This window comes from Amphibalanus amphitrite, unplaced genomic scaffold (assembly GCF_019059575.1).
Source record: "Amphibalanus amphitrite isolate SeventyFive unplaced genomic scaffold, NRLGWU_Aamphi_draft 000075F_arrow, whole genome shotgun sequence".
Classification (NCBI taxonomy): domain Eukaryota; kingdom Metazoa; phylum Arthropoda; class Thecostraca; order Balanomorpha; family Balanidae; genus Amphibalanus; species Amphibalanus amphitrite.
In genome coordinates, this window is record NW_024881571.1 from 442,302 (window position 1) to 469,613 (window position 27,312).

The 27,312-nt window shown below is 48.6% G+C and overlaps 1 protein-coding gene across 3 annotated transcripts; it reads left to right on the top strand.

The window, feature by feature from the left end:
* The first annotated feature begins 3,279 nt into the window (after positions 1-3,279).
* Positions 3,280-27,009, top strand: LOC122379290 (sodium-dependent neutral amino acid transporter B(0)AT3-like). 3 transcript variants are annotated; one of them, XM_043361346.1, is made up of 13 exons: positions 3,280-3,639; positions 12,961-13,193; positions 14,106-14,333; positions 14,816-14,926; positions 16,632-16,873; positions 17,123-17,279; positions 18,579-18,774; positions 18,979-19,138; positions 19,389-19,551; positions 19,837-20,037; positions 20,584-20,667; positions 24,398-25,051; positions 25,948-27,009. In XM_043361346.1, the coding sequence occupies exons 1-11, from the start codon at positions 3,417-3,419 to the stop codon at positions 20,659-20,661; spliced, it is 1,992 nt and encodes a 663-aa protein (XP_043217281.1). In that variant the 5' UTR covers positions 3,280-3,416; the 3' UTR covers positions 20,662-20,667; positions 24,398-25,051; positions 25,948-27,009. The 3 variants fall into 3 exon arrangements, with proteins under 3 accessions (XP_043217281.1, XP_043217279.1, XP_043217280.1); XM_043361345.1 differs by having other exon boundaries at positions 3,340-3,639; positions 20,584-20,757; XM_043361344.1 differs by lacking the exon at positions 20,584-20,667 and having other exon boundaries at positions 3,302-3,639.
* Positions 27,010-27,312: the final 303 nt, after the last annotated feature.

Sequence of the window (27,312 nt, forward strand, 5' to 3'; positions counted from 1 at the left end):
CTGTTGTCCCCCTTTTTCACACTGTCGCTGTCGGCGCCCTCCCCTCTCGCCCCTTGTCCCGCCCCCGCCCCCGCCGCCCCCTCCGCTGGCCTCTGTCCCACAGTGGCGCCACCTCGCGTCGCTGGCGACGCTGATCCTCCGCGTGTTTCGACGACGGTGGCGCCGACGGTCACGTGCACGACGGTAACGGCGCGTCGGAAATAGTTCACCGGCCGACGGACGGACGGCCGACGGCGCAGGTGGCGGGTCGCATGCCAGTACATGTCGTTCGGATGTAGGAGACGCCTATCCACGATAGACAAAACGTCCGCCAGCTGTCGGGAGCAGATTGGCGGCCTCACCGCAGCTGTTGCACGTCTAAACTGAATCAGAGGCCGATCTGAGACTGCGAGAAGCCGACCTAAGGATGGGATAAGAGTTCAATGGCACGCCGGTCTCGTAACGATCGGCACATTATATGACCGGACTGTGGGCGGCCGGCGTTGACGCCCGGACCACGTGCACCCACCCCTGCCGCCGCGGCTAAAGAAGCCCCGTCGATGTCGCAGCCGGGACTCGTCGCTTCCGGGTGTTGTGGCTGGGGCAAACGAACCAGCGGTGCAACTGTATCACCGCGGTGGAGTCCCGGATTTGGGCGGCGGGCAATAGCACCGGTCAGCCATACATACATCAGCCCCGCCCGCACCGCCCCCGCCCCCGCCCACACCGCGCTGCGCCCGCTCCTGGCCGGACGCCTGCAGACACCTTGTGCGCGTGTGTGTGTCTGTGTGTGCATGTGTATGTGCATGTGTGTGCCGATCTGATTTTGTAGGCAGCCCAGCTCACTTTGCCATGCAACTGAACAGGCAGGCAAACACAGCCGCGAGCTCATATATCGGTAATATTATGAAAGAAACACCAGGGTCCATTCGCGAGCGGAGCCTTCAAAACATACATATGAAAATAACAGGGTCTGAATCTTCCAGGAGAAAAACATACATCGATTTTAATGCTGATTTTACGGTTCACCCGATATATACTAACAATGTTTCAGAACGGGCTCGTACAGCACTTACACGACTAAGGCTATGCTCACACCGCCTTAGAATAGAGACAGGGAGGTGGGCTAGAATCCCAACAGAAGAGAGGCTATGCTCCTGTCGGCTCGGTGTGCAAACAGAGGCGCATGTACTTTTAGACTGCCCAATCACTGAGCCACTTAGGAGAAATTTTACAATGCTGAGCTTTGATAGTTTGGCAAGCTTGATGAAAAGTAGTCCAAAGGACTTGGCCATATACTCTCAGAGAGTTTTGCTGGCATGTGAGAACGTATGACGCGACGGATTTTAACGTGGTGTTTAGGTATAGTTTTAATGGACGCTGGTTCTCTGTATGAAATGTTTGACGGTTTTAATATGTTTTGTATATGATCTGTTTTAATGGACACCTGTCTTCTGGGTTTTATCCATCTAGTACCTAAGACTGTGTCAATAAACTACTACTACTACTGTATATGCGCGTGCATACATGAGGCTGATCGCTGTAGCCGACATCGATCGTGCCAGTTGGCCCCGTCCCCAGTTATAGGAATGTAGCCGGTGTGTACGTCTCCGGACAACAGTGCCACGTCAGGGCGGACGGTCGGTAGGCCACGTTGACTTCCTTTATCACCACCACGCTACCCCCGATGTTGATGGCAGTTCCCGATGCAACTCAGTATCTCATGCGCTTGCAGCTACTGTAGATATTGTTACGTAGTTGTTAGGTGGTCTAGGTCCTTTTCATAGCATATCAAATTGCAGGAAGCAATGATTTCGAGCTTACGAGCTTCGCAAGCATATGAAGATTGCCAATTTATTAATTAAATCTATCGACTAATATATGTAGTAAAACATGTTGGCTCAAATCTTATAGGCACCTTTTCCAGCTCTGATAACAGTTGGCGACAGGATGTTATCTGCACACTGTGGATAAAACGAAATCCTGGGCCGAAATCCTGGGCCGAGTCTCCACACAACAATGGCTCACAGATCGCTACAGTTTTATTGGCACAGTTAGGCCATGCAGCGATGTGGTAATGTCAGGAGCGTCCTTCAAACTAGAGTAAGCAGTGTTTATTGCAGCACTGCAGCGTACGTTTTCTTCTCATTAGGATGTTCAACTGTGGTACAACAGACATGGTTACACACGATGAGACACCAGACAAATTGGCAGGCTGGTGCCGTCTAAATTTCCCTTTGCGTTGGAATGTGATAAAAATATTAGAAGTGCATTAGTGTCTTCATAAATATTTGCTTATTTTTTCTTTATAAGTGTGTTACCAATTCTGAACGTCCACTGATCCATCCCGTCTGGCCGATCCGCCCCTGGTGGCCGCAGAGGACGACCGGCCTCATCTGACTGACCCGGCGCGGCGCCTCTGTTGGCACGAGCTGCCAGCCGTGGCTCCTCCACAACGTCAACCACACCAGGACCCAACGGCCCTGTCCGCCCCTCCCCACCAACAGCACTGCCCCCCGACGATGGCGCGCGAAAAGTGCCAAAAATAATCGGGGCTCCATAGCACCATGACACTGTGGAGATCCACAGGTCGGAGAGAGAGAGAGAGAGAGAGAGAGAGAGAGAGAGTCAGAGAGAGAGAGAGAGAGAGAGAGAGAGAGAGAGAGAGAGAGAGAGAGAGAGAGAGAGAGAGAGAGAGAGAGAGAGAGAGAGAGAGAGAGAGAGAGAGAGAGAGAGAGAGAGAGAGAGAAAGAAAAAAACAAGCGGAGTAAGAGGGAAGAGAGGGAGAGATGGACGTGTTGATAAAAAGAGAAGCTCTTTGGTTAAATGAACAGGGAGCTGCTACTGTGTTCCTGGTTAAAGTCGCTAATTTTTAGTGCGTGAGCACTAATAAAAAAAGCTGAATTTTTTATTTTATTTTCGTAATTAAATCAATAAAAGATCAATAAAAATTAATAAAAAATCAATCAAAATCAATAAAAAATCAAAATCAATCTAAAACATAAATACAAATGTATTTTTTTGTGAAATTGCGTGTGATATGAAGTTGACAAATAATAGGTCCAAAATCGTTATAATCGTATTATGTGTTATTTAATTTGTAAATGCATGAATTACAACGTTATTCACTTGTTCGTTTAATATACCTAATTTTATGTTATCCTTTAATTTTTCGTCTCGGAGATTTTGGGCCTTCATGGTGGGTAACATATCGTGACCTGATTGATGGCACTTCCTGCTATTCATTCAGAAGTACGGCACGGTCGCACGTCCCCACTATTGTACCGCGCCGCCGCGCCGGTCGCTCGCGCACGACGGCGCGTGCGCTGCTCGGTCGGTCAGAGTCGGCGCGGCGGCGGCGGCTCCAATTTCACTCAGTAGCGAGCCGAGCGTCGGCCGCAGAGAGTGGACGTGCAGGCGTCCCCAGCCGTACCACCATGCCGGAGAAGGAGCGCAAGACGACGTTCGCCGGAATCGAGGACAGAGAGGTGGAGTTTGCGCCCCTCAATGTCGACGAGAACGGTGATGTCGAGGTCAAGGCGGTGCCGGAGCGTGCCGCCTGGGGCAACAAGTGGCAGTTCATGCTGAGCTGCGTGTCGCTGTCTGTCGGCCTCGGAAATGTGTGGCGCTTCCCCTACCTGGTGCAGCAGGATGGAGGAGGTAAGTATGTTCATCGATCAGTTCACGCCCCATGTGACGTGGCTATTTATAGGCACGCTTGGTCTACGCCACCGAGTCCGGTTGACTGATGGGCTGAATGCAATTATCTGTATGCATTTTCGTAGATTTATTCAAGTATTGACATGTTTGTTCTGCAAGTTTCCATTTTCTAGTTAATATTAGCCGTTTTCACGACGGGCTATCCGGCGAATGCCCCTGATTTGACCAAATCCGCACCTAATTTCTATTACAGCAAATATCTTCATTTTATGAATTTATTTCAGTTTAATCCATGATGCTCTCTGATAATATAACAAAGCAGGCATATAATCAATTAGTGCAACCCTAACTGATAGCTGCTAAGAGACACACTGAACCTGATTTGACCAAATCTGCACCTAATCTGTACCAGATGTGCACCAAATGTGTACCAGACGGCCGTCGTGAAAACGGCTACTACCTATCTTTGTTATTTCACTAACATTTCGAGGTGGCAAATCGATGTCTACTGATTTGAAGCTGTATTCACCAAAAGTTCAGCTCGAATAATAAGTAAATTTAATTTGCATTTTATTCACTATTTGAAGTCATTCTTTTCTTTCATTCTGCAACTCATTTCTACTCATTCTTTTGAACTCATTTTTTCTTTCCTCGCTTTCTTCACTTTGACCATTTTAAGTTCATGAACGGATAAAGCTGGTCTAACTTTTATAACTTTCAACTGCGGCAAGCAATCCTGAAACTAGATCTCTAAAACAATTCCTATAACATCTTAGCTGGCGATTCCTGCTTGAGAGTACGATTTATGCTACAGGCAGCCCTCCTCCGGCCCATGATTACCCCATTTTACGAACCAATCCTGACTCTGACAGGACACCTCGATGGTCTCTTCAGTACACTGAATCCCTCCCCCCTCCCCACTGGGTCGGGACTGGGGGCGGCTCCCGCTGGGATCTGGAGCGGACCCGGGCCACCCGATCCCCCCCCCCCGCCCAGTCTGACAGAAGGACGCCCCTCTTCCGGTGAGCGTCCCCCTGACCTAACCGCTGAGCGGCAGTTTATCTCCCAGCCAGCGCTGCTGGCTTGATGACGACAGGGCAACACCCGGAAGAATACATTCATGATGCCAGTTGTATGGTCCGGCATTGGAAACTCAGATTTTAACTCATATATCAACACAGGTGTAGTGCGTTTGAACTTAGGAAGCATCTTGCGAAGCTTGATATTGCGCGTCACCGACGGGGATGCGTTTTTTTTTTTTTTTTTGCATAAATGACACGAATCTATTATCTATGGTTTTTTGGTCCGTAGAAAATTCTGCGAATTTCTTTACCGGGCTCAAATAGTTGCATTTAGTCAGACTTGTGATCAGCTCAGTTGAGCCGGCTCAAAAATCCGCTCAGCTCATGAGCCGGCTCAACATTTTGCCAAATTGTTGAGCTGTGAGCTGAGCCGGCTCAGTAATGCATTGAGCTGAGCTGCTGTCTGAGCTGAGCTGAATGAGCTTGAGCTGAGCTGAGCTGAATGAGCTTGAGCTGAGCTGAGCTGAGCTGAGCTGAGCGAGCTGAGCTGAGCTGATTGAGCTGAGCGAGCTGAGCTGAGCTGAGCTGAGCTGAGCTGAGCTGAGCTGACTGAGCTGAGCTGAGCTGATTGAGCTGAGCTGAGCTGATTGAGCTGAGCTGAGCTGAGCGAGCTGAGCTGAGCTGATTGAGCTGAGCTGATTTAGCTGAGCTGAGCTGATCCAGTTCTAATTCTTTTCAGTTCATGCTTGGAAATTAACTCAGGATTTGATGCTTCAGCTATGAGCTAGCTATGGAGTGAGCAATTACACTGCCTTCGTGATCGCACTTAAAAATATCAAAACTCTAAAGAAATCAATATTAATCACTAATCAAGCTTAATTTATTTCATCCATATTGCATGGAAATTGGAAGACCAGGGTCTTGGCCAATTTACAGGCTAATACAGCCAGTCTCAAGTTTCAAGTCTGACTGCAAGATGAATACCTACTGCCTCAGGCTTTGATGCTTCGCCTTGACACTCTGCTCCGCAATGTACAATTCAGCATTCTTCACCTTGTTATTTAAGCAGTTATTTAAATCAATTTTATCAATAAGGGTTCTTACCTCTGCATAAAATATTTACAATTAGGAATTAGCAAATAATGTTCCTCTTCGTTGGTTGAATGTGGGCTAAGCAACCATATCCTATTGAAAGTGGGGTGGGGCAGAGGCGCTAACTGGAACTCTCACCTTCTGATGTCCATAATATGGGAAAAGCTCCCTTATTCACACGCCGACTATGAATTCTAATTGTGTTGACATTGCCTTGGTTGAGATCAGGGTGGTGTTGGTTTCACTGATAACAGCACGCTGCTATCACACGTGTCAAATGGGGTTACCATGGAGATATAAACAAACTCTTATCTCCAAGTTCCAACACTACCCCAAAATGTAACGTCAGCTCCTGGCAGGGTGCCAAGAGCGGATGGCGGCGTGGGCGTGCTGCTCTCGGCCGTGAAACACAGCCTAGTTGAGATGATTCCATGGCGTTTATTTCGTCTAGCAGATTTTCGTCCGCAGATTTTCGTCCGACTTTTCTTCGTCTGGCATTTTTTCGTCTGTACATTTTTTCGTCTGTAAACTTTTTCGTCCAGACTTTTTTCGTTCGTATATTTTGAACTTATATGTTATGTTAACATCGCGGGTGCACACTCTGATAACATGTGATAACACTGCCAAGAACAGTCCATTTCATGTAACTATAGTCTGAGTCCAAGTAGACGCACGACTCGCAAAGTCTCAAGGTCTTAATGAGCTTATCTCTTTTGCCCATTGTGTAAGTTGCCTCGCCCCTTGTTAGAGGAGACTTACTTATGAGCCAAGAGTTGGTCTGTTTTTTAACCCTCGCCCGTATTGGTGTTTTTCCAGCCACGAACGTATAAGGGGGGGGGGGTCCGTTGGACCCCCCTTGCCGTTTCGCCCCTGATCGAGCTAGAGCTTCGCGGAAAAAACGAGCGTGCTGCCCGCGACGAGAGGAAGCCGATGATACCCAATTTTAAGGTCCTAGGTTATCGGTTGACCTTCCAGGTCAGGTCAATGACCCAAAAGTCGGGAAAATCGGGACCTGTTAGAACGTCGTAAAACGTGGCTGCTATGGGGTTTTTCGGGGTGCTGATCACGAATATCATGTTAGTTATGATCACTGATGATGTCTTTATGCATTGAGGTCGGGTCAGGTCAGGTCAACCAGTAAGGATTTTGCCGGGTATTCGTAGTAGCCTCTGACAGCTTCGTAACATGTTACGAAGGCACCAAAACTGCTTCGTAAATGTTCAAATGGTTGCTAAATTCGAATTCAGCTCCAAAAACTAGCCTAGAAACATGTAAAACTCGAAAAAGTGAACCGAGGTCATCAAAGGTCAATGACCTGACCTGACCTTCCGGTGACCTTGACACCCACCCTAATGCATGGGAGCAACATCATATCGGCCATGTTTGAACGCTTGAAACCACAAAAAGACTGCTAACGCGCGGCTAATGCGAGCCGACATACGCCGAATCGCGATTCCGGCCAAACATGGTCTCGAAAAGTAGGTCACAGGTCAAAGGTCATTAGGGTCAGGGTCATGAAATTTTCAGGATATGTGTAAAATTGATTATCGCGAGGGTACTGACAGTTTCGTCGCGATCGGCCGTTTTTTACGCGAGTTATTTGCGAAAAACAGAGGGGGGTCCGTTCGACCCCCCCCCCCTATACGGGCGAGGGTTAAGCATGTCCGATTTAAAAAGAACGACTGAACGATCTAAGCGTGAATTTAACTGAGCGGAAACTGAGCTGAGCTGAATTGAGCGGAAACTGAGCTGAGCTGAACGGGAACTGAGTTGAGCTGAGCTGAGCTGAGCGGAAACTGAGCTGAGCTGAGCTGAGCGGAAACTGAGCTGAGCTGAGCGGAAACTGAGCTGAGCTGAGCTGAGCGTGAGCGGAGCACAGCCGGTTTGAGCGGAGCGTGAGCTGAGCTGAGCCGTGTTTAACTGAGCGGGAGCTGAGCGGGAGCGGATAAAACGGAATTGAGCTGAGCGAGCTCACTTTTTTCTTGAGCTGTCACAAGTCTGCATTTAGTATGAATAATATAGAACCTAGTTGCACTTGGTAACCGTAGTGGACTGAGATAGTCCCTAAATGATTCACCGATTCGTTTTATGCACGCCGCTGTGCATATTTCAGTGTCCTCTGGGAGGGGGAACGGAGCTGTTCGGGCGCGGGCGCTGGGCGCCAGCTCAATCACGGGTCTCTGCCAGTCGCTACTCAGAGACGGCATCATTAGCCCTCTGCTGGCTGGGGGGGGGGGGGGCACATGTGTGTTGCCAGCAGCCAGTTGGGCCGAGCACTGAGATTAGAGGGGCGGGGCAGGTCGGTACTTGGCGGGACGAGTCAGTGGATACAAATACAACAACAGGAACAACGACAACAAACACTTTTATTGAATATGAATATGGAAAGATGGACAAAAATTGTTTGTAAGTTTGTTATGGGCTTGTTGTAAGTCGGCATTTATCGCAGCACGGAATGCATCACAACATTTCAGCAAGCGCAACTCAGCGTCTGTTGTTAGCTCAACAGACGCTGAGGTTTCAATTCGCCAATCGTCAGCATGCATTGAAAGATACAATTTTACCTCTTGTGATCTAACCGAGTGATAGTGTAACTACATGTCACCAGTTATGTCCGCAAGTTTGTGTTTAAGTCAATCATCTAATGATCAACGTTGTGATTTTAATCTTAAAAGTTTTTAACTTAACTTTGGTTAATTACAACATCTTCACATTCATTAATCCACATGTACCTTGAGGTAATGATTATAGTTCATCACGTGACCCCTCTCGAAGGGTCACGAGCCTTCGGCGCGGAGGGATAGGCCGTTGGACTCAGGGCTCCCACCGGCCTGTGGTGGCTGGTCTGCACCGGTGAGCCACCGAGCACAATGCTGACCTGGCCGAGATTCGCGGCAGCAGGCGTGTGAGACCGCACCACGCCGCCCGGGAGCTGGCCCACGGCCAGTGGCTGGCCTGCTGCCCGGCCGGCACGCCTGTAAACCCTCCGGGGCGCCTCGTGGAGCACATGAGCTCAACAGCGTGACCGTTGAATCCCATGGCCAGCCAGCGACGCCCAGTGTTTAGAATATTGTCGCAATTTGATATCATTCTCATGGTCGACAAGCTTGAGTTACATGAACAGGTCGTTCTGGTTATGATAGTGACAAGATAATCGGCAATATGCGTGTACTTTACTGCAAGGCCGCGTCCCAGACGACCTCGCAGACGGCTCGCGCGTGCCACCCGGGCGTGCTGGACTGTGGAGCTGCAGCGTGCCCTCAGCGGCCCGTCCGACCGTCCAGATCGGTCCCCGTTGGCAGACTCTGCTATCGAGCAGACACGCCGGGGGCGGTCAGTTTGGGTAAACATTGCAGAGAGGTCGGACGGGCCGCATCCCAGGCAGCCGACAGCCGCATTCCTGGGTGTAATAGGGCCGTGCTTGGGGGGGGGGTCGTACTTAGGGTCTCACTATACGGCAGTATTTGCGGTCGTTTTTAGGCCCTACTCGTGGTCGTACTAGACCTACAGGTCTAGTACGGTCAAGTGCAGCCAGTGGCTGCAAATTTGACTGACACCAGAGCTGTAGTTGGGCCGAATTCTAATTTCTAAGCGTCTCCTGCCGTTGATGCATGGCTGCTGATCGGAGATTGGTACCGTATATCTGATACTGCTGAGTCGATACTCCAACTGTATCCGTACTCGGTATATCCGGATACAAGATCCGATGGTGATTTCTGAGTGATCTCGTGTCTGGCTGAGGTGGGAACCGAGCTTCAGAAGCAGACTGGACCGGTGTTGTCCGGAGCTTTGCTGGGGATCAGACCCACAGCCCCGCTAGCGTAGTTACTAGTCAGTAGTCACCACTGGTTTCGCCTGGTATCCTGCACGGAGCTTTACGTGGAAGCAACTCTGATCCCGATGCATTATCTGCCGTGGCCGTCTCACGTCTCCTCTCTCAGATAACACATGACGCTTCTTAGGAGCTGGATGGAACCGGACCCAGCCGGAGTCGAGTCGACCTTTGCATTATCCCACATGCGGGTGTCACCACAGAAATGCTTGTCGGTTCTGACTGCTAGTTAGGTTTTGTTGATAGTATGGTGGCATGTTGATTACAGTAAGTTGATATTTTCCGGCAAACATAATGAGTAACATTGGTTTGTGGCAAGAAATGAGGTGCACCAGGCAGTGACGGTCCCCCAAGCACCCACAAAATGCAGTGCATTGTGTGAACTCGCGCTGTTAGGCATAACGCTCCATGCCTTTCCGCACGGCGCGCGCCTGAAAGGTAGGCTGTGCCGCAACACGCACTAGCACGGCGGGACAGCATGCCGGTAACCGGGCCGCGCCGCGCCGTAAACGGACGGGATCGGTGGGTGACACGCAGGACAGCCTGGGAACAATGCGCACGATCTACACTGGCTATCAGTGCAATGTCATAGAAAAACTGCCATAATTCAGGGCTATATTAGTCATCCTTTTTGTAGCTGTAGCAGCTGCATACACTGAAAACTTTTTTTACCATTTCCTGAAGGGTAAACCCGCCATAGCATGGTAGCTTGACACACAGACGTTTTTTACCACCTTCCAGATGGTAAATTTTACTCTTTCATGAAGAGTAAATTCGCCAGGGAGGGGTAACATGACACACAGACGTTTTTTACCATCTTCTGAATGGTAAACTCTTTTGATTTACTCTTGTCTAGAGTGTAACATTTTTTGGGTTACACTCTTTGAAAGGGTAAATCTTTAACGGAACTCTTTTCTTTGGAGTAACGCATCATCTTCTCTGTGCTTTACCCTCCTACAGAGAGTATATTCTTCTGGCCTACCCTTTGTCACATGGTAATGTTTACTCTTTCCTTTAGTGTAAACCCCCCAGAGGATGGTAACAGACTCACAGACGCTTCCTTTAGAAGCTTCACGAAGCTTCTGTTAACCGGAGCTCACCAACTAAAAAAACATGCTTCAAGAGAAACAATGTATATTTGGCTTCCGTACAAACAATACGAGGGGCACACCAGCCATGAACATTGTGAGACTCTTCACTTATTCATACGAATTTATACAAAGCGTTCAGCAATGCATAAGCGATAAATAAACACCACGATACAACTTGAATGCAATTTGAATATGGATACCTACAAGACATTCAGCGCCCTCATATTGGATAAGGCACAGCGCACAATATTTGAAGTGAGCGACGGCGTTCCTGGGTGGTCGCCCGTCTGCGTGAGATAATGAGACTGGATCACTACAATACAAGTCTTTTTCAAAGTCACCAACAAAATGCATAAACTTGTAGTATCACAACAAAATTAATGTACGTACTCACAACACTAGGCCACGTGGCCGTGCACGGGGTCCTGTTAACCAGGTCAAATTAGCACCACTCAACGGCACGCAATGCTCTAGCACATCGGTACTTACAACAAAATGTCCACAGAGGCTCTATAGGTGATGAACAGCACACAAGCACAATCACCAACGGCCACGCCGCGCGGCACCGACACTGCACACATCCTCTCTCGGAGACCAACGGCCGAAAACTGACAGATGCGCGCGGCCTTCAAACCGCAAACGGCCGATCTCGTTTCTGATTGGCTGATTGGTTCCATTTCAAATATCATCTTCACGAGGGTAAACAAGATCCACGCATGAAACGACTATCTGTACACGAGTCACGATACCCAGAAGGAAAGAGTTTTCATGATGTTCTGGATCGCGAGAGTAATATTGATATTTACATGGTAATAATACTCTTCGCTGGCGAATAAGTTCATATTAACCACGTGCCGTTACTATGCACATAATGGTTGCAGCGAGTTACCCTTTCAATATACTCTTATCTTGCGGGTTTGATGAAAATGAACCCTCCAGGAGGTAGTAAAAAAGTTTTGAGTGTATGGATAACGACAACATTGCAGCTGCATATTTTTATTTTTGCAACTGGACACCGCCAAATATGCGCCATTTTGTGTTTATTGGTCACAATTATAAAATATGCATTCCATTTCATACGCATACGTCTATATACACGCGCGATTATCATAATAATAATTTCATGCCGATGGACATAGTTAGCTGCACTGCGTTTTATCATGTTCATGGAATATTCGACATGCCAGTTCAGCCAGCCCGATAATTGCTGACCATCAGTTAGTGCTTGCTGGCGTTGGCACCTCTTTAGACGTTGGTACACCATTGCAGCACTGCTCGGCGGCTTACCATAGCAAAAACGACTGCAGATGTGAGGGAGGATAGCCGAGTCGGGGGCCCAACTTCTTCTCTATTATCGTTGATCTGGAGCCAGCACCCCGGTTAAAAATACCAGTCAGTCAGTTGGACTCGATTCGGCATCCCTCTGGCAGCCTCTTTGCACCCTGAAGGTCGAACAACATGTGGCGATATGCCACTTGTTACCATGGAAGTAGTTATGGTCTTTCAATTTAGAGCTACGTTTAAGCATAAGGGCAAATAGTTCAGGCATAAGCGCTCCTGTATTTATGTCAACATCAGGATAGTTTTAACTGGTTTATTTTTTAACGTCAGTAACAGCATCGCCTTTCTCATATAAGCTGGATTACCGGATGGAACTTTACGCTCCTAACAGTGTTAAAAGTTTACAGTGAACTACTTAGCCGTCATAGATCAGCCGTGGAACATCATTTTTTAATTGCACTTTGCCATGATTCATGGAAGACAAGGAAGATCGGTGTTAACCCATCTGACATTTTTGTCTATACAATGCTATCGGTTGGTTGATGTTCACCTGCGCGTACGCTGTCGACTTTTGATGTTCCCATTGTCCTCCCTGAATATAGCGGGCAGTGGCTCCCACCGGTACTCTGTTATCGATCCGCACATCACCCTCGCCGACGGTCTACGTGACTCACACCCTCACACAGCTGTACCCTCCCTGATACCTCCATCCCCTTCCCCAGCGAGCCTGATTTGACTGGTATGTTTTGGCACTTAATGCGAACAGCTGTCAGATCACAGAGGCTAGGCGGTTTGAAACAATAAGATGATCGAAACTGTGATAAATGCTGTAGTGCTGATGTTCTTTTCATTATTTTAGCATATTTACATGCACAAATGCAGTGCCTGAGGACCACTCGTGTCCACTGCCACTGCTGTATTACCACATAAATCTCACCAATCCTATTACTCAGGTGCTAATCCTTACCTGTGATACTCAGCTTTCGTCTGTGGTGTCCGACAGGCGCGTTCCTGATCCCGTACGTGCTGATGATGGTTCTGGAGGGCGCGCCGCTGTTCCTCGTGGAGCTCGGAATCGGCCAGCGGCTGCGGCAGGGCTCGCTCGGAGTCTGGAACATCATCCACCCGTGGACGGCCGGCATCGGTGTGGCCGCCACCATCGTCTCCTTCATGGTCGGCCTCTACTATAACATGATCATCGCCTGGTGCTTCTACTACTTCTTCAACTCGTTCACGGTACGTCGGCAGCGTCATAGAAGGGATTTTTGGAAGAAAAGCATAACACATTGCTGATAAATACATTATTGTTGTATTTAATGCCTTCTTTGAACAATTAAACATCCGAATAAATCCAAATGTATTTGTCAATTCATTTTTCGAGAACACCTACTTCAGCAGCAAAACGCGTCGGTCAAACTCTGCCACCTGCATGTATGTAGCTCCGATAGCGAAGCTGAAGTCGACATGCGAAGCGACTGGAATTTTAAGATTGTGGGGAATAATGCATGTTTATTTGATAATGTGTATGCGCTTGTCACTGGACCAAGCCATCACGTGTCTAACCTTACGTTACTGCAGTCACAGAAAACGTCAAATTATGTATATGGTAGCACTGAAGTGGTCCAGATGTTCATGTTTGCTTTAGTATAATCATTGAAACGTTCTGCAATTCCTAACATGGTTTGCAGATACAGTAAGTCTCATGACCAAATGGCACTTGACTATTGAGACGATTTATAAACTATTTGGAGTAAGTGCATTGTAGGTCACGCAGAACATGCCGGCACATTCCACCGGTTGGTTTTGGGCTTCCGGTCGCATTGAATGAGTCTACCAAATAATTTGTGAAATATCATTAGCATCCTAGCTCTCAAGCTAGACAATGGGGTAACTTTGAATTTGAAAAAGGTCATAAAGCGTTTTAGCTGCTTTTTTGCAGAAGGTCAAATTCATTGCTTTTATTCGATATGTTTACTGCTGATAATATTCAACACATGCAAAACAAAATGTTATCCAACTGAATACAATTGCCCGTCTTCTATACGATGAATGATCGCATGACCTGCACTGTCCCTACTCCCTACGACCACCCTCACGTACCTATTTCCCGACTCGCTATCTCATTACCCGCCCATCTGTCGTTACCAGAGCCCGCTGCCGTACGCCTTCTGTCCCACCACGGGTCCGAACGGCACCGTGGTGCCCGAGTGCGAAATGTCCTCCGAGACGGCCTTCTTCTGGTACCGCAACGCCCTGGACGCCTCGTCGGCCATCGATGAGCCCGAGGGCATCAAATGGTGGATGGCGCTCTGCCTGCTGCTCTCCTGGGTGCTCGTCTATGCCTGCATCATGCGTGGTATCCAGTCCTCGGGAAAGGTGAGTCGGTCGGGTATAAAGCATATGTAAAAAATATTTATCATTTTTGAAAAGCCTATAATAAGAAAGGAATGCTGGCATGGTTTGCTGATGGTCGGATCAGCGGAAAGTAATGCTGGAACATCAAAGTGGACCGTGTCTCTTGCTCACATTCACTGATTGCATTATATTGATAAAGTAAAAGTTACGTTCATAGACCTCTGTACGTCAGGTGTAGGTGTACAGAGGTCTATGTTACGTTATATCAAAGTGTTACCTTTCGTTACGCTATAGCATTCATTAAATACCCTTACAGTAAACGGTATCAGAGGCTATATGTAACTTCCGTACTATAGTTTTCATAGCCATAAACATTCGAGCTATCGGTTTATACCATGGAATGTCTCTACGTTACCTCATAATGCCCTAGGTTCTCTTATCGTATGATTTCGTGTAGTCCCGGAACTGCACGATTACGAAAACTCCTGCGGTGCCATTTTCAGGTTGTCTACTTCACGGCTCTGTTCCCGTACCTGATCCTGATCATCTTCTTCGGGAGAGCTGTGACACTGCCCGGAGCTGGTGTCGGACTCAAACACCTCTTCACACCAAAGGTAACGTAAACGAACAAAAAGCAATCACCTCGGTCCTCTGGCAACCATGACATGTGTGATTGAGTTACAAGCGTGGAATAGTTATCTGCTCATGACTGCAAATCGTCAGCTTTCGGTAGAAGCTCATGAGTCCTGACCTCTGACGGCCACTGAAAAACCGCCCTGTCCCTGTCATCCTGGCACCTCAGGGACTGTCTCTGGCAGCCGGTGGCGGACGAACCATCACAAAAACCGCCCCAAAACTCCTCTCGGCCGGCGCGACGGCGCCCTCTGCTGACCGTGTGGGTACACGAAGAGGCACGTGTCTGGCGCGGGGCTATATTTACCGGCGTCATGCCAGCGACGCGAGTGTCACCGGCGGCCGACCGGCCTGCCACGCCGCCTGAGCACACTGCCAAAGCGCTCAGACACACTGCCCGGCAAGCGGACAGGCCTGGATTAGAGATACGTGCCCATCGAACGGCACAGTGGATCTGTGCACCCACTTATCCTGAAAGGATCGCTATTCGCTATTTCACCCGAGGCGGAAATGGTAGCTAATAGCTATGATTTGTCATGCGACCTTTGTAAGCCACCATATCCACGTGAAGGTGTCATTCTCCGGAAGGTTTTGGCTGTCACCTCACGAAATTCAAGCTCGCGCCCGCCCCTCCTAATCCACATCGTTCGACCGACTTCCTGCTAACCTGTCCCGGATGTTGCCCTTCAACCCCCCCCCCCTCGCCCTCCCTCCCTCCGCCTCTACTAGCTCGAGTATTACTCTCACAACTCCCCCGGATCCCATGTGAGTCGGGTGCACGCCTCCACTCACGGCGGTGGCAGCATTGATCGCGACCTGTGTACGCACGCTGCTCCGCCCGCTGCCTATAGTACCCACCACTCTCCCGTTGTGATGTGCCGACGGAATAGTGATGCCGGATGGTGCGCGGTGACATCAGCCAAGTCGCAAAAGTTGAGCGCTGCGCACGGCTGTCTATGTGGAACCCCAGACGGCCTGCTTTGAACTTTGCGGAACTTTGGAGATGGACTGATGCTCCCTGGTAGTCTAGATAAAACGGCCTTGACTGGAGGTCGGAAACTAGGCAGAGATTGTGAGTAAATGGCAAGGGTCGGGACCAGATGGGTCTGAGGATGTACTTACGAGTACATACTTACTACTTATGCAGTAATATTCGTGTTTTGAACGACGAATTTCTTAGAAAAGTAATCATGCTTAGAACGTGGACCACGCTCCGGAAATTGCAATGCAAATTTTATCCGTTGTATTGACGAGAGCCACATCAACATGAGATTCAGTATGCATAGTCTATTAAAAAATAATGATTTTTCTAACATGTGCTCGGCGCGTCGAATGAGATGCGGTTGAGGGGGAACAAATTTACATTCGATAATGTAATCCAACGCGTAAGAAATACGTCGCGCGGTCATTGGGTTAGCAGTCCCTGAAATAATTTTTATGCGTTATTTCGGCCTTCCGTGAGGGAAGCAGGAAGTGTTTAGATTTTTTTTTTTTTTTGATGGAAGGATTTTGACATCCGTATGTTTTGCTTCATCAATAACAGCTATAGACATTAGACAGTAGTTAAGCATTAGAAAGTGGAAGGAGCAAAAGCTCAGATGGAGCGGTATATACTCAAATTATTTTAACTAAACATCAAGCTAATAACCTCCCACTGCCCCCCCCCCCTCCCGTCCGTCGTCACAGATGGAGAAGCTGATCGACCCGACCGTGTGGATGGACGCAGCCACACAGGTGTTCTACTCGCTATCGGTCGGCTTCGGCTCCCTGATCGCCTTCGCCTCCTACAACCCGGTCAACAACAACTGCAAACAGGACGCCGTCTTCATGTGCATCGTCACCGTGTTCACGGCTACCTTCGGAGCGGTGGACATTTTCGCCGTGCTCGGCTACAAGGCGGTTCAGAACTACCACAAGTGCATCGCCCAGTGAGTCAGACAGGCAGAGAGTATACGGGCAATTTGGTAAAGTGCTCTCTGTTGTAATCGCCAACTGCAATATATCGTTAGAGCCAGTGACCTTTTGGAGGCACCGAGATGTAATGGAGGCCAGTTGCGGTGTATCGTATGTTGTCTGAGGGTTTCCAGTTGATGCTTGCTGATCGGTAGTTATATGAATTGCGTCCAGGCCTATTTTTGCCGACGCAAACACCGCTCACACGTTGACCTCTGCCTCAGCAATGTCGACAAGTTGTCGGTGCTGTACCCGGAGCAGTTCTTTGTCAACATGTCGGCTGAGGCGTACACCGACATGCTGCAGCACCACGACTTCACCAACGAGACTCAGCTGGAGATGGGCCTGCAGCACTGCGACCTCACCAAGACTCTTGACCAGGTGCGGAATAGACACACGTTTCGTTATGAATATTATCTCAGTGGAAAGTTCCCTTTTATATGCTCCTTTTTCACTGAAGTATTGGGCACTTCGGCGATGACGTGATAAACCTTGCACTTACTAATTACTTCACAAAATTTCCGTGTAACTTTTATGAAATCACTAGTGCGTGCCTCATGTCCTTCTACATCTCTGTACGATGATACCTTGTGCAGAAATCTCAGGTTGTCTAAATGGTCCTCTGTCGCCGTTTTCGGAGTCCTTTAGGGCTGCCTATCGGCGTGTTTATGAGTTGGCACTCGGCAACCAGCTAATCGCTGGCCCACTAACCCAGTCGGGCAGGCGATGGCGAGCTGGATCGCGGATCGATGCAGGCTACGGCCCTGTTGACCCGCGCAAAGGGATTTTTGTGTGATAGAAACCATCAACAAGCTCGACTGATGTCGTTTGTAAAAGGCGCGCTTAGTTGTAAATCGGAGGAACCTACTATGAACGTCAAACCCCTTGAGACCCCACTTTTTTGCGATAATTTTTAAATGCGTCAACTTTCGTTGACAATATTCTGGCAATGCATGTTTCAGAACCTGCCGAAACTTTTATTACTAAGGTATTTTGACGCCAAACGATTATGGAAGGTACTTCTCATTCACTCGTAATGTTAAGGTCAATTCAGGCCCGGGCAGAGGCTTGCGCTCGGCCATACTCGAGCCCCGCCACCAGCGCCATCTGCTCTAAATGCCATCTACCAGCGCCCGATACCGCTACCAGCTACCGCCCACCATCAAGCCTGAATGGAGCGAGAGACGCGAGTGACCGGTCGCCGGGCAAGGAGCGCCGGAGGGGTAGGGCGGAGCTTAGCGCTGACGTCATTACGTGGCTCCGCCCCATGAGCGCGTAGCCTCTACCCAAACAGCAGATTCGTTCCGTGAAATTTAACATTACGAGTGAATGAGAAGTACCTTTCATAATCGTTTGGCGTCAAAATACCTTAGTAATAAAAGTTTCGGCAGGTTCTGAAACACACATTGCCAGAATATTGTCAACGAGAGTTGACGCATTTAAAAATTATCGCAAAAAAGTGGGGTCTCAAGGGGTTTGACGTCCATAGTAACTATTTCTTTTATATGTCATTAGCAGTGTTCCCGGAAAACTGTGATTGGGCTTTATCTCATGCCGCTAAATGGAACGCTTATCTCCCGCCATAGTTACCTGATCTGATCTAGCGACTGGCCTGCCCTGATGGCTGACCTGACCTGACCCGACCTGACCTTACAGATGACCTGACCTGACCTCCCTCAGGCTGCCGAGGGTACCGGTCTGGCGTTCATCGTGTTCACCCAGGCGATCGTGGAGCTGCCCGGCTCCAACTTCTGGTCGGTGGCCTTCTTCATGATGCTGCTGGCCCTCGGACTGGGCTCCCAGTTCGGCACCATGGAGGGCGTCATCACCAACATGTTCGACATGAACATCCGCGTCAGGAAGGAAGTCCTCACCGGTCAGTAAATACGAAAAATAACGCAGCAGATTTCTCTAACGTTTAATTTATGTTATAGAGTCAGTTGCATGTGTCGGAAGTCATTCCGTAGGATCAGGCGTCATATGTATTTCGTCCCTGATGGGTGTGATTGGTGTCTTATTCGTTTCAGGTTTATAAGTGTGTGGTGATTTGCATATGCCATGCGTCTGGTATATTTTTCAGGTGTCATGTGCATTGTGTCGTTCCTGATCGGTCTCGTGTTCTGCACCGGCGCTGGAGAGTACTGGCTGAAGATGTTTGACGCGTTTGCCGGCACCTATGGACTCGTCGTCATCGGCTTCTTTGAGATCGTCGTCGTTACTTACGTTTATGGCTATGAAAAGTGAGTGACGCGTGGCACACCGATCCGTAATAATTTACTGTCATGACACGTTACCAAACAAAAACATTTCGAATGACAAAGTAAAGTTTCAAGTGAGTTTCATGTAAGTAGATGTCATTTCAATGTTGTAGTGAGGTGAGTGGTACCTTTTAGCCACATAGAGCGATCGCTCTGGTGACTTTTCATTCACTTAATCTCAGCTCATCACACCATTTCCCGTCTAACATCGAACTCGCCTCTCGTTGCGCAGGTTCTGTGACGACATCGAGAACATGACTGGCAGCCGTCCGGGCCTGTACTGGCAGATCTGCTGGCGTTTCGTGGCGCCGATACTCATCATCGTCATCTTTTCGGCAACCGTCGTGACCCAGATTATGAACCCGCCTACCTACACCATATGGAACTCCACACTGGTACGCTCGCAGTATATAATCGTAAAATAGACAGCTGGGATTTTCACAGCAGCAGCGGCTAAAACGACGTTTTGGTTTTGATAGGAGTTTCAAGTCAAGTAACGTTTGAATTAACAGACGGTTTCCGAATAACTTTTAGCAATTATTCATGCATTGTTCTGCAATACGAAATTCTGACAACTTGTCTCGTAACAATCAACGTGATGAGGTAAGTAACCAGTGTCACCTGTGAGATATGGCACGTCAGTATGACCTCTGACCTTGTCCCTCTCTGTCCGGCCTCAGGCGGAGCCCCAGAAGGTCGAGTACCCGCCCGCCGTGATGGCCGTGGCTGTGCTACTAATGCTGGCCGGCACCGCTCCCATCGCCATCGTGTTCCTGATGCGCCGCTTCCAGTGCGTCAAGGTTGACATGGACATCCACCAGGCGGCTATCAAACGGATAGACACGACCACCTCCACCACCGGCATGGTCCGCGAGGCAGAGGTGCGTGAGCAGTAGCGAAAGGATTAGCTGTCCGGCCCCTTCTCAATGTGTGTGCGTGCATACCCAGTGTGCGGTGCGGTGCTGGGTGGGCCCGTGAGTAAAAAAGGGGAAATGGAAAAGGAGAAAAGCTGTGAGACCAAAGGGAGCTCTGTTAGTCTTTTTGTGCAGATGTGGCGGCGCCCAGAATGCTGTCCGCTACTGTTTTGAAACGATTTGCCCATCCCTGGCGACTGCTGAGATCAGGTACTTACGGTAAAATCTCACTAGCTTTTGACACATGGCGTTCCATTACTTGATCATGAGAAATGGTGTTTTATCGACCGCCTGAATGACTTCCACTATAGCCAAGAAATGTCCCAATTTATATACGATTTTCCTAGACAGGAGGCATCATGGCTAAGGCATCTTTCCAGCACTTGGCCTGTAAAAACTAAAACATTCATTTTCATAAAGTGGAAAGTCCGTGTTTGCTAGTACTGGATGGAAATGGGTTTCTTTGCGTACGGTTTGCACCACGGCGGCTCTAGCTGGCTGTCTGTTTTCCAGCCGATGGCCAGACAGGACTCGCAGTCGTACGTTTGGACCAAGCTGACTGACATGTCAAAGCGGTCGTCAGATGCATGAGAAGGGGTAGGACTGCGTGTGTCTGTGTGCTCACTGACGCCGGACCAGCACCGCACTGCGACACGGCGTCTGGCCAGTAACCACTGGTTACCTGTGGTTAGCAGCGTGGTTACTAATCACTCATATGTACACAAACACGCCCGCCTGTTGGCTGTCTCGCACCAGAGTGCGTGCTGGGCGGCCACTCAAACCCATCTGCCGTAGGTACCTGGGCACAAAAAGAGCACGGGAGTGAATGCTCATAACATAACTGTCCCTTGTTTTACATAAGCACGTTACATACGCAACGTGCTATCTACATTTAAGGCGTACGAATCAAATAATATTAACTGCAGTTCTAGGCACTTGAAATGACTCACCGTTTATTGGTAATAATCTGTTTTCCAAAAACATAACAGCCAATATTTACTTACAAACGAGGTCAACCGTTTATATGCGGTCATCTCTTATACTCTATAGGAATACCTAAATATGCGCTCATATCATGTGATGTATTGATATATTAAACCGCTTGCTATAACAGCTAATCTAAGTTCTCGTTTTAATATCTCACTGTATTGTAAAGCCGATCGGCAACTAGAAATGTAAAAAGATGACTAATTTCTGGTTATACCTTTTATCTAACAGTATGACCCAAGGATACTTCCCATGTAAGTGTCCAGACCGTTCATGTCCTCGCAATTATGGCTTGTCTTTCACGCCGCATGTTCCGCTTAGATCGTGTATCGTCGTGGCCTGGCTGTGCGATGTGACTGCTACCTTACAATTTGTTTTATGCTCTCGCACTGCTAGACATCTTGTAGGTATTCGGACTGAGCCATCACATCCCAACTGCTGACTAAGATACACATGGTCCACGAGTAGGTATATTAAGTTGCGCTTTCCACTGATTTCCATGCGCTAGTTCAGTTATGCATTGCATGAGTAGCATTAGTTTTACGATTAAGTGTGTGTGCCAAGACGTTGATTTCTTATTCAGTGTGCACTGTGCACCAGACAGTATACACGACAACCGTTCTCATAAGATTCGTTATTTAGGTAAGGTACTGTCCTTTATTCATTTTACGTCAACGGAACTTCATCAATTTATACATGCTCAAGGAAATCGGTTATCAATCTTATTACCTTACAGTCAATACTACTCAATACCCTCATCACTATTATTTGAGAAAAAAAAAAACAAAAACGCTACACTTGAATAACAGCAGATCATCGGCCCACCTGCCCCGATCACTATAAAATACAATGATCCTTCTCTGAGAACTCCCCAGTATAATCTCCCTGTCCGGGTCCGCTCAGCGTTATGACGCCCCGTCCTGTGAGTGTAGTCCCGGTACCGGCTTCTAGTGACTCTGAGACCGTCCGTGGTCACAGCGGCGGATCATGTCAGGGGCTGCAGCGTCCCCCCGAGCGGGGATCAATGGCCCCGGGGCTGCCGCGCCGCGGGAAGTCGATTGAACCGGGGCTGCCATCGCCGGCTGACGGGAGCTGCCAACCAGACAACGACACCGTCACACTTCTCAGAATCACAGGCCCCGGATTCTGCGACATGTTTGCGCTCGACAAACTCTTGCTGAATGGCGTCAATTAGACTGCGGTAAAAGTCACAACAACTTCAGTAAAGGTCGCTGTGATCATGCCTAAAGAGCTTTAGGTCCGGCTTTCTTTATCTTAGACGGCTCCGAATAATGCAGCGATCAGGAATTGTACGAGTTTAAAGGGACCCTCCCACCTTCAAAAAAGTTAATGAATTGGCATGAAAGTGATGTCACTCGGTTCAGAAAGAGCAAAAACGAATATCTACCAAATTTCATCGAAAAATATTCACCGGTTTTCAAGATATTAGACTTTTACTTTTGTTTACTTTTTGGGATCTCCGCTGTTCCTAGCGACTTTATTTGAAAGTGCGGCATTTGTTGCGCGCAAAGCAGCATATACCACCGCGTGCTACCAAACGTTTTAGTAAAAGATTTAAAAATTGTTAGATCTCCGCTGACGTCACAAATTCTAAGGGGGCATACCAATGCACTAGCCCCTTAGAATCCGAAAACTGCAAGTTTGAAATTCCATATCTCCGAATTAAAGCATTTGTCGATGTTGTGAGTGCCCAAACCGGTATTTGCAGGCCATGGCCACCAATTTGGCTATCTCAAATCAAAACTAATGTTAAGGTGGGAGTGTCCCTTTAACCCTATTAGTGGCAGGGGGGGTTGTTTTTATCCACCCCTCAGGTTTTTCGGGAATATCTCCGAAACCGCTGAAGCTACGATGCTGAAATTTTCTGACTTTTCCTAAAACTAAATTGGGCACATTCCCTGAAAATTTCAAGTTCATAACTTTACCAGGGGCGGCTCCAGAGCACTGGGAAATGGGGGTCCTATTCGTGAAGCGAGTCATTTGGGCGAAGATCACGATGCTGCACCAGTTTTACGAACAGTGAATGAAAGGTATCATGTGATAACATATACAAAGTTATTGTGCATCCTCTTTTGACACGTTTTTGCTATAATAGGCGGATCCAGGCGTCCAAAAAAGGGGGGTTATTTTTTACCTCCCAACATAGGTGCCCTGACACCGCCTATGCATGACCAATACAATTTTAGTCGTTCTCTCATAAGAAAATTGTAACATAACAAGACCATTGCCACCCTTTTTAGAAACAGTACCAACAAAAACCTTATTTACTATACTTTTTGTGTACCCCCAATCTCAATGATCTGTATCCGCCTATGATTTTTGAAAATGCATATTTTTAGGATCCATGTGAATTCCTGGTTCATTCTCTATCGATCGGCAAAAGTTGTGTTAAGATTGGTTCAGAAACCTGGCCGTGATAAACAGTCTAAAATGTATCTGCAATTTGCCCGTTTTTACCCCCCTCTACCCCCCTATTGACATTTTTTAATTTTTTTTTAGAAATGTAGATCTCGTTGAGCGAAATCGAGACGAATGCCGTTTGAATTTTGAAAATCGGCCCGTTAGATCTCGAGATATCAAGGGGGGATCGTAAACAGCCCCCCCCCCTGCCACTAATAGGGGGTAGCCAGGAGCCTGCCACTAATAGGGGATAGTATAGTAATAGCCTACACCTGATTTTAAACTACGCGGTCTCTGGCGAAAATGCCTCTCTTTCCGTCTGTTAGATTCATTTTGAAACTTATCAGTCTCATCCCTTGGCTCTTGCGCCTCTTGCATTGCTTCTTTAGAAGTCTGTCTGAAAAAAAACTTATGATTTGGTTGAAAGCAATGTAAAAAAATGTCACATCCATGATCCATCCATACCTGCCATCCCTTGATGTCTTCAAGGAGTATCTTCAGCTTTCCACTGCACTCTGAAATATTAACTTTGCTGCGCTCATTTTTATTGTATCATTTTCGATTGCTCTAGTTAATGTGATTTTGAAGTTAGTGATGATGCAGTCTGTCAATTATGCAAAATTAATAACCTAGTTAGATGGTATGATGTTCACTGAGGATCTTATCTCATTTTCTTATCTACAATACAATAGGTACGATAGAAAGACGGCTCTTTTATTCGATGTAAGCGATAAATATACCTACTTTCTACGAATCCTCTTCGCAGTTCGCACTCAACATCATGTTATCAGTCCAACCGATCTCACATTGAACACGAGTCCCGTACATTGTTCACGAGTGACGACTATTGCCTCGTGCGGCTCTTCAGTCAGCTGCTCAGAGGGCAGACGCTATATAACCTTCGCTCCGCCTGCCGCAGATGAGGGAGTACACGGACACGCCGCACAACTCGGAGGAGAACATGGAGGACGTCAAATTCCAGATGGAAGTGGTGGACGCCTAGCGGGTGACTCGGTGGCGGCGGCGGCCCGCACGCCGCGCCGGCTCGCCCTCTCGTAGACACATCGCGTCGCGTCGCGTGCGTTGGTGACGACGCATGCCGGCGGCTGGGACCGGTGCAATCACTGTAGTCTCTCTGTGCCGGGCGTGCTCCGATGCCGGCCGTCACGGAGCAGTGGATGACGGACGCGGCCGGCCGATGAGACTGACTATCGGAGCCAAGATCGGGCCCGGTTGTGTGAGATGACGAGCTTCCGGACGCGACAGCGCGCGGCGCCGGAACGGGGTCCCGTCGGTGATGCTCCAGCGGTAGGCCCAACTGGACCCTCGCGCCTCCGAGGCTCTGGTGGAGTCTCGGCAAGCCAGGGTTACGGCAGGTCGCGAGCTCACGGACCGCCTCCGGCGATATGGCAGGGCGAATAGTGATGTCGAAGTATAGCTCAAACTATTTTTGGCAGCGTTTCCTCGTGCGCGCGTCGGGTTCGGAACTAGCGTTTTCGGTGTGTGCTGCGATTGTGGACAATGACAGCGGCCGGGTAGATGGACCGACAATGCTTATCGTGTGTGAGGAGTAGTTGTGACCAGGGATGCGGAGCCGTGGAAATTTCAGACGGCTCCGGCTCCGGCTCCGGCTCCGGAGAAAAAAATCGGCTCCGGCTCCGGCTCCGGCTCCGGGTGAAATGTTGTGGCGGCTCCGGCTCCGGCTCCGGCTCCGAGTAAAATGGTCCGGCTCCGGCGGCTCCGGCTCCGGCGGCTCCGGCTCCGACTCAGTACATCCTCTATGCAATCAATTAAATACGGGTGGAAGAAAAATTGGATTGGTTAAACGCGTTACTCTTTGCCATGACCGGCTCACCGCGTCCCCGCGCAAACGCACCTCGGAGAGAACTGGCAGAACAAAGGACTAGGAAGCGATGGCATTAGAAACGCAGTCGCCGCGAATTGGAGTTCACTGAACCATCGTAAGCTGACACCAGTCTCGGCTGCATTGGGGGGTGGGAGTGGGGGGGGGGGGGGTTGGGGGTGGGGGGAGGGGAAGAGACGGTGCTGGGAGTCGCAGTCCACTGCACTGGCTTGAAAACAATGGCCGTCACTTGATGACCGGTCCTCATGTTCTGGGGATGCAGTAGACGTGGGGGGGGGGGGGGGAGGAGCAGACAAGAAGTTGATTGCGTACAGTGGGATACTGGGGATATTCGGCTTTTTTTCATTCAGTTGATGGCCCATGACGTAAGTAAAGTACCATATGTTTTACTGCCTTGTACTGTCAAACCGAGCTAGGTCAATTATTTTTTTTCCTCTTCAAAAAATAAAAAGGAGCCGGAGTCGCCCCCTTTTTTGGCGGCTCCGGCTCCGGCTCCGGCTCCGGGCTATATTGTTTCACGGCTCCGGCTCCGGCTCCGGCTCCGGGCAAAATATGCCGGCTCCGGCGGCTCCGGCTCCGACTCCGGCTCCGGCTCCGCATCCCTGGTTGTGACTGCGCCGAAACGGGAGCCGACCGAGGCGTGGCGCAGGTCACCAGTGTAGAGACAGTGCGACGAGCGCGCGTTTAGACGGCCAGCTCAAGTTACTCACGCGTTCGCGCCAAAAGGTGATGTCACTTGTGATAGACTCAGATCTAAACCCTGCAGCGAATGAGTTCCGATAGTATTGCAAGAGACAAATTCATATGAAAAAATAACTGCACTGTCAGCTGAGCTTTTTAGTAGTCAACTGATTAAAGTCTTTATAGCACGTATCCCTTGCCTCTGTACCATAATATTTAGCCCTTCTATATATTTTATGGCCCTGTAATGAGTTCTCTAAATTAAGGATACCAACTAACTATTGCAAATCTGAGTGCAAGTGGTACAGCCGGTCACGGGTCAGACCACGACTTCCCAGAGCAGTTCCGTTACGTTGCCATTGTTCGCACTGTAGGCTGCCTGTTCACCACACAGTTGCTCTCAGGCTAATCAAAAGTTTCTCCTAAACGGGATAATGTTTCTTTTGGATGCTTCAAAAGCTTCTCGGGGTTGGGACATCCATCGGTTTACATATCTGAGTCTGAGGGAGTGCGGGATTCGTAAGCTTATAAATTAGAAACATAAGGATTGATCTGTGTCGATGTAAATAAGTTGTAGTTAGCTACCAATGTAGTAAACCGTTGAAGATGCTTGCTAAAATGCCCTTTCATTTCGTTTTCATACGGAAAAAAATGTTGCTCTTGTTGGTGTTATTGAATCTCTGTCCTACAGTATTCAAGACTCAAAAAGACTCATTTTGTCCCATGGGTAACTTTCGCTCTTTTGACCATCTCAGCGGGAAATGTCAATATAACTAGTGTGCAGTCGTCAGGCACACCGAAGGTTTAGGCAGGAGCAGAACGTGACGAACTTGTGTGTATTACTCGTGTGTGGTGCTCACTCGCCGAGGTTAATATTTCTGTGTAAGAGTTGTGGTTCTTGCATGGGTAACCAGGTGACATTGATATTAGTAGCGGCAGTAGTCAGCGAAACCATGCGAGTCAGAATAAATGATTGTGTAAAAGGGGCATGTGAATCTATATGGACCGTTTTGTTCGTACCACACCCTCGTCGGATAAAACCGACTGTCCAGCTCGGAACAGAGGCTTGAGGAAAAGTGGATACTGTCCTGAGGATGGAAACTGATGGGACGGTGAATGCCTTAGATGCATCATGCGCCTACGGTCGCTCACATTTATCTCCACAGCAGAGAATCGAACGGAAAAGCTCGAGCATACGCGTAGTTTCAATTACTTTCCATAGATGACGCTAGTGTTAGCGCCTAATAGTAGGCTGTACCGCAGTACTTGGGGGATTTTTATTAAACGCC

Excerpts from the sequence above, each read along its gene's own strand:
- LOC122379290 (XM_043361344.1), top strand. The coding sequence starts at position 3,417 with ATGCCGGAGAAGGAGCGCAAGACGACGTTCGCCGGAATCGAGGACAGA. Across the intron at positions 3,640-12,960 it reads GGTGCAGCAGGATGGAGGAG|GCGCGTTCCTGATCCCGTAC; the intron begins GTAAGTATGTTC and ends GGTGTCCGACAG. Across the intron at positions 18,775-18,978 it reads CAGGAAGGAAGTCCTCACCG|GTGTCATGTGCATTGTGTCG; the intron begins GTCAGTAAATAC and ends TATATTTTTCAG.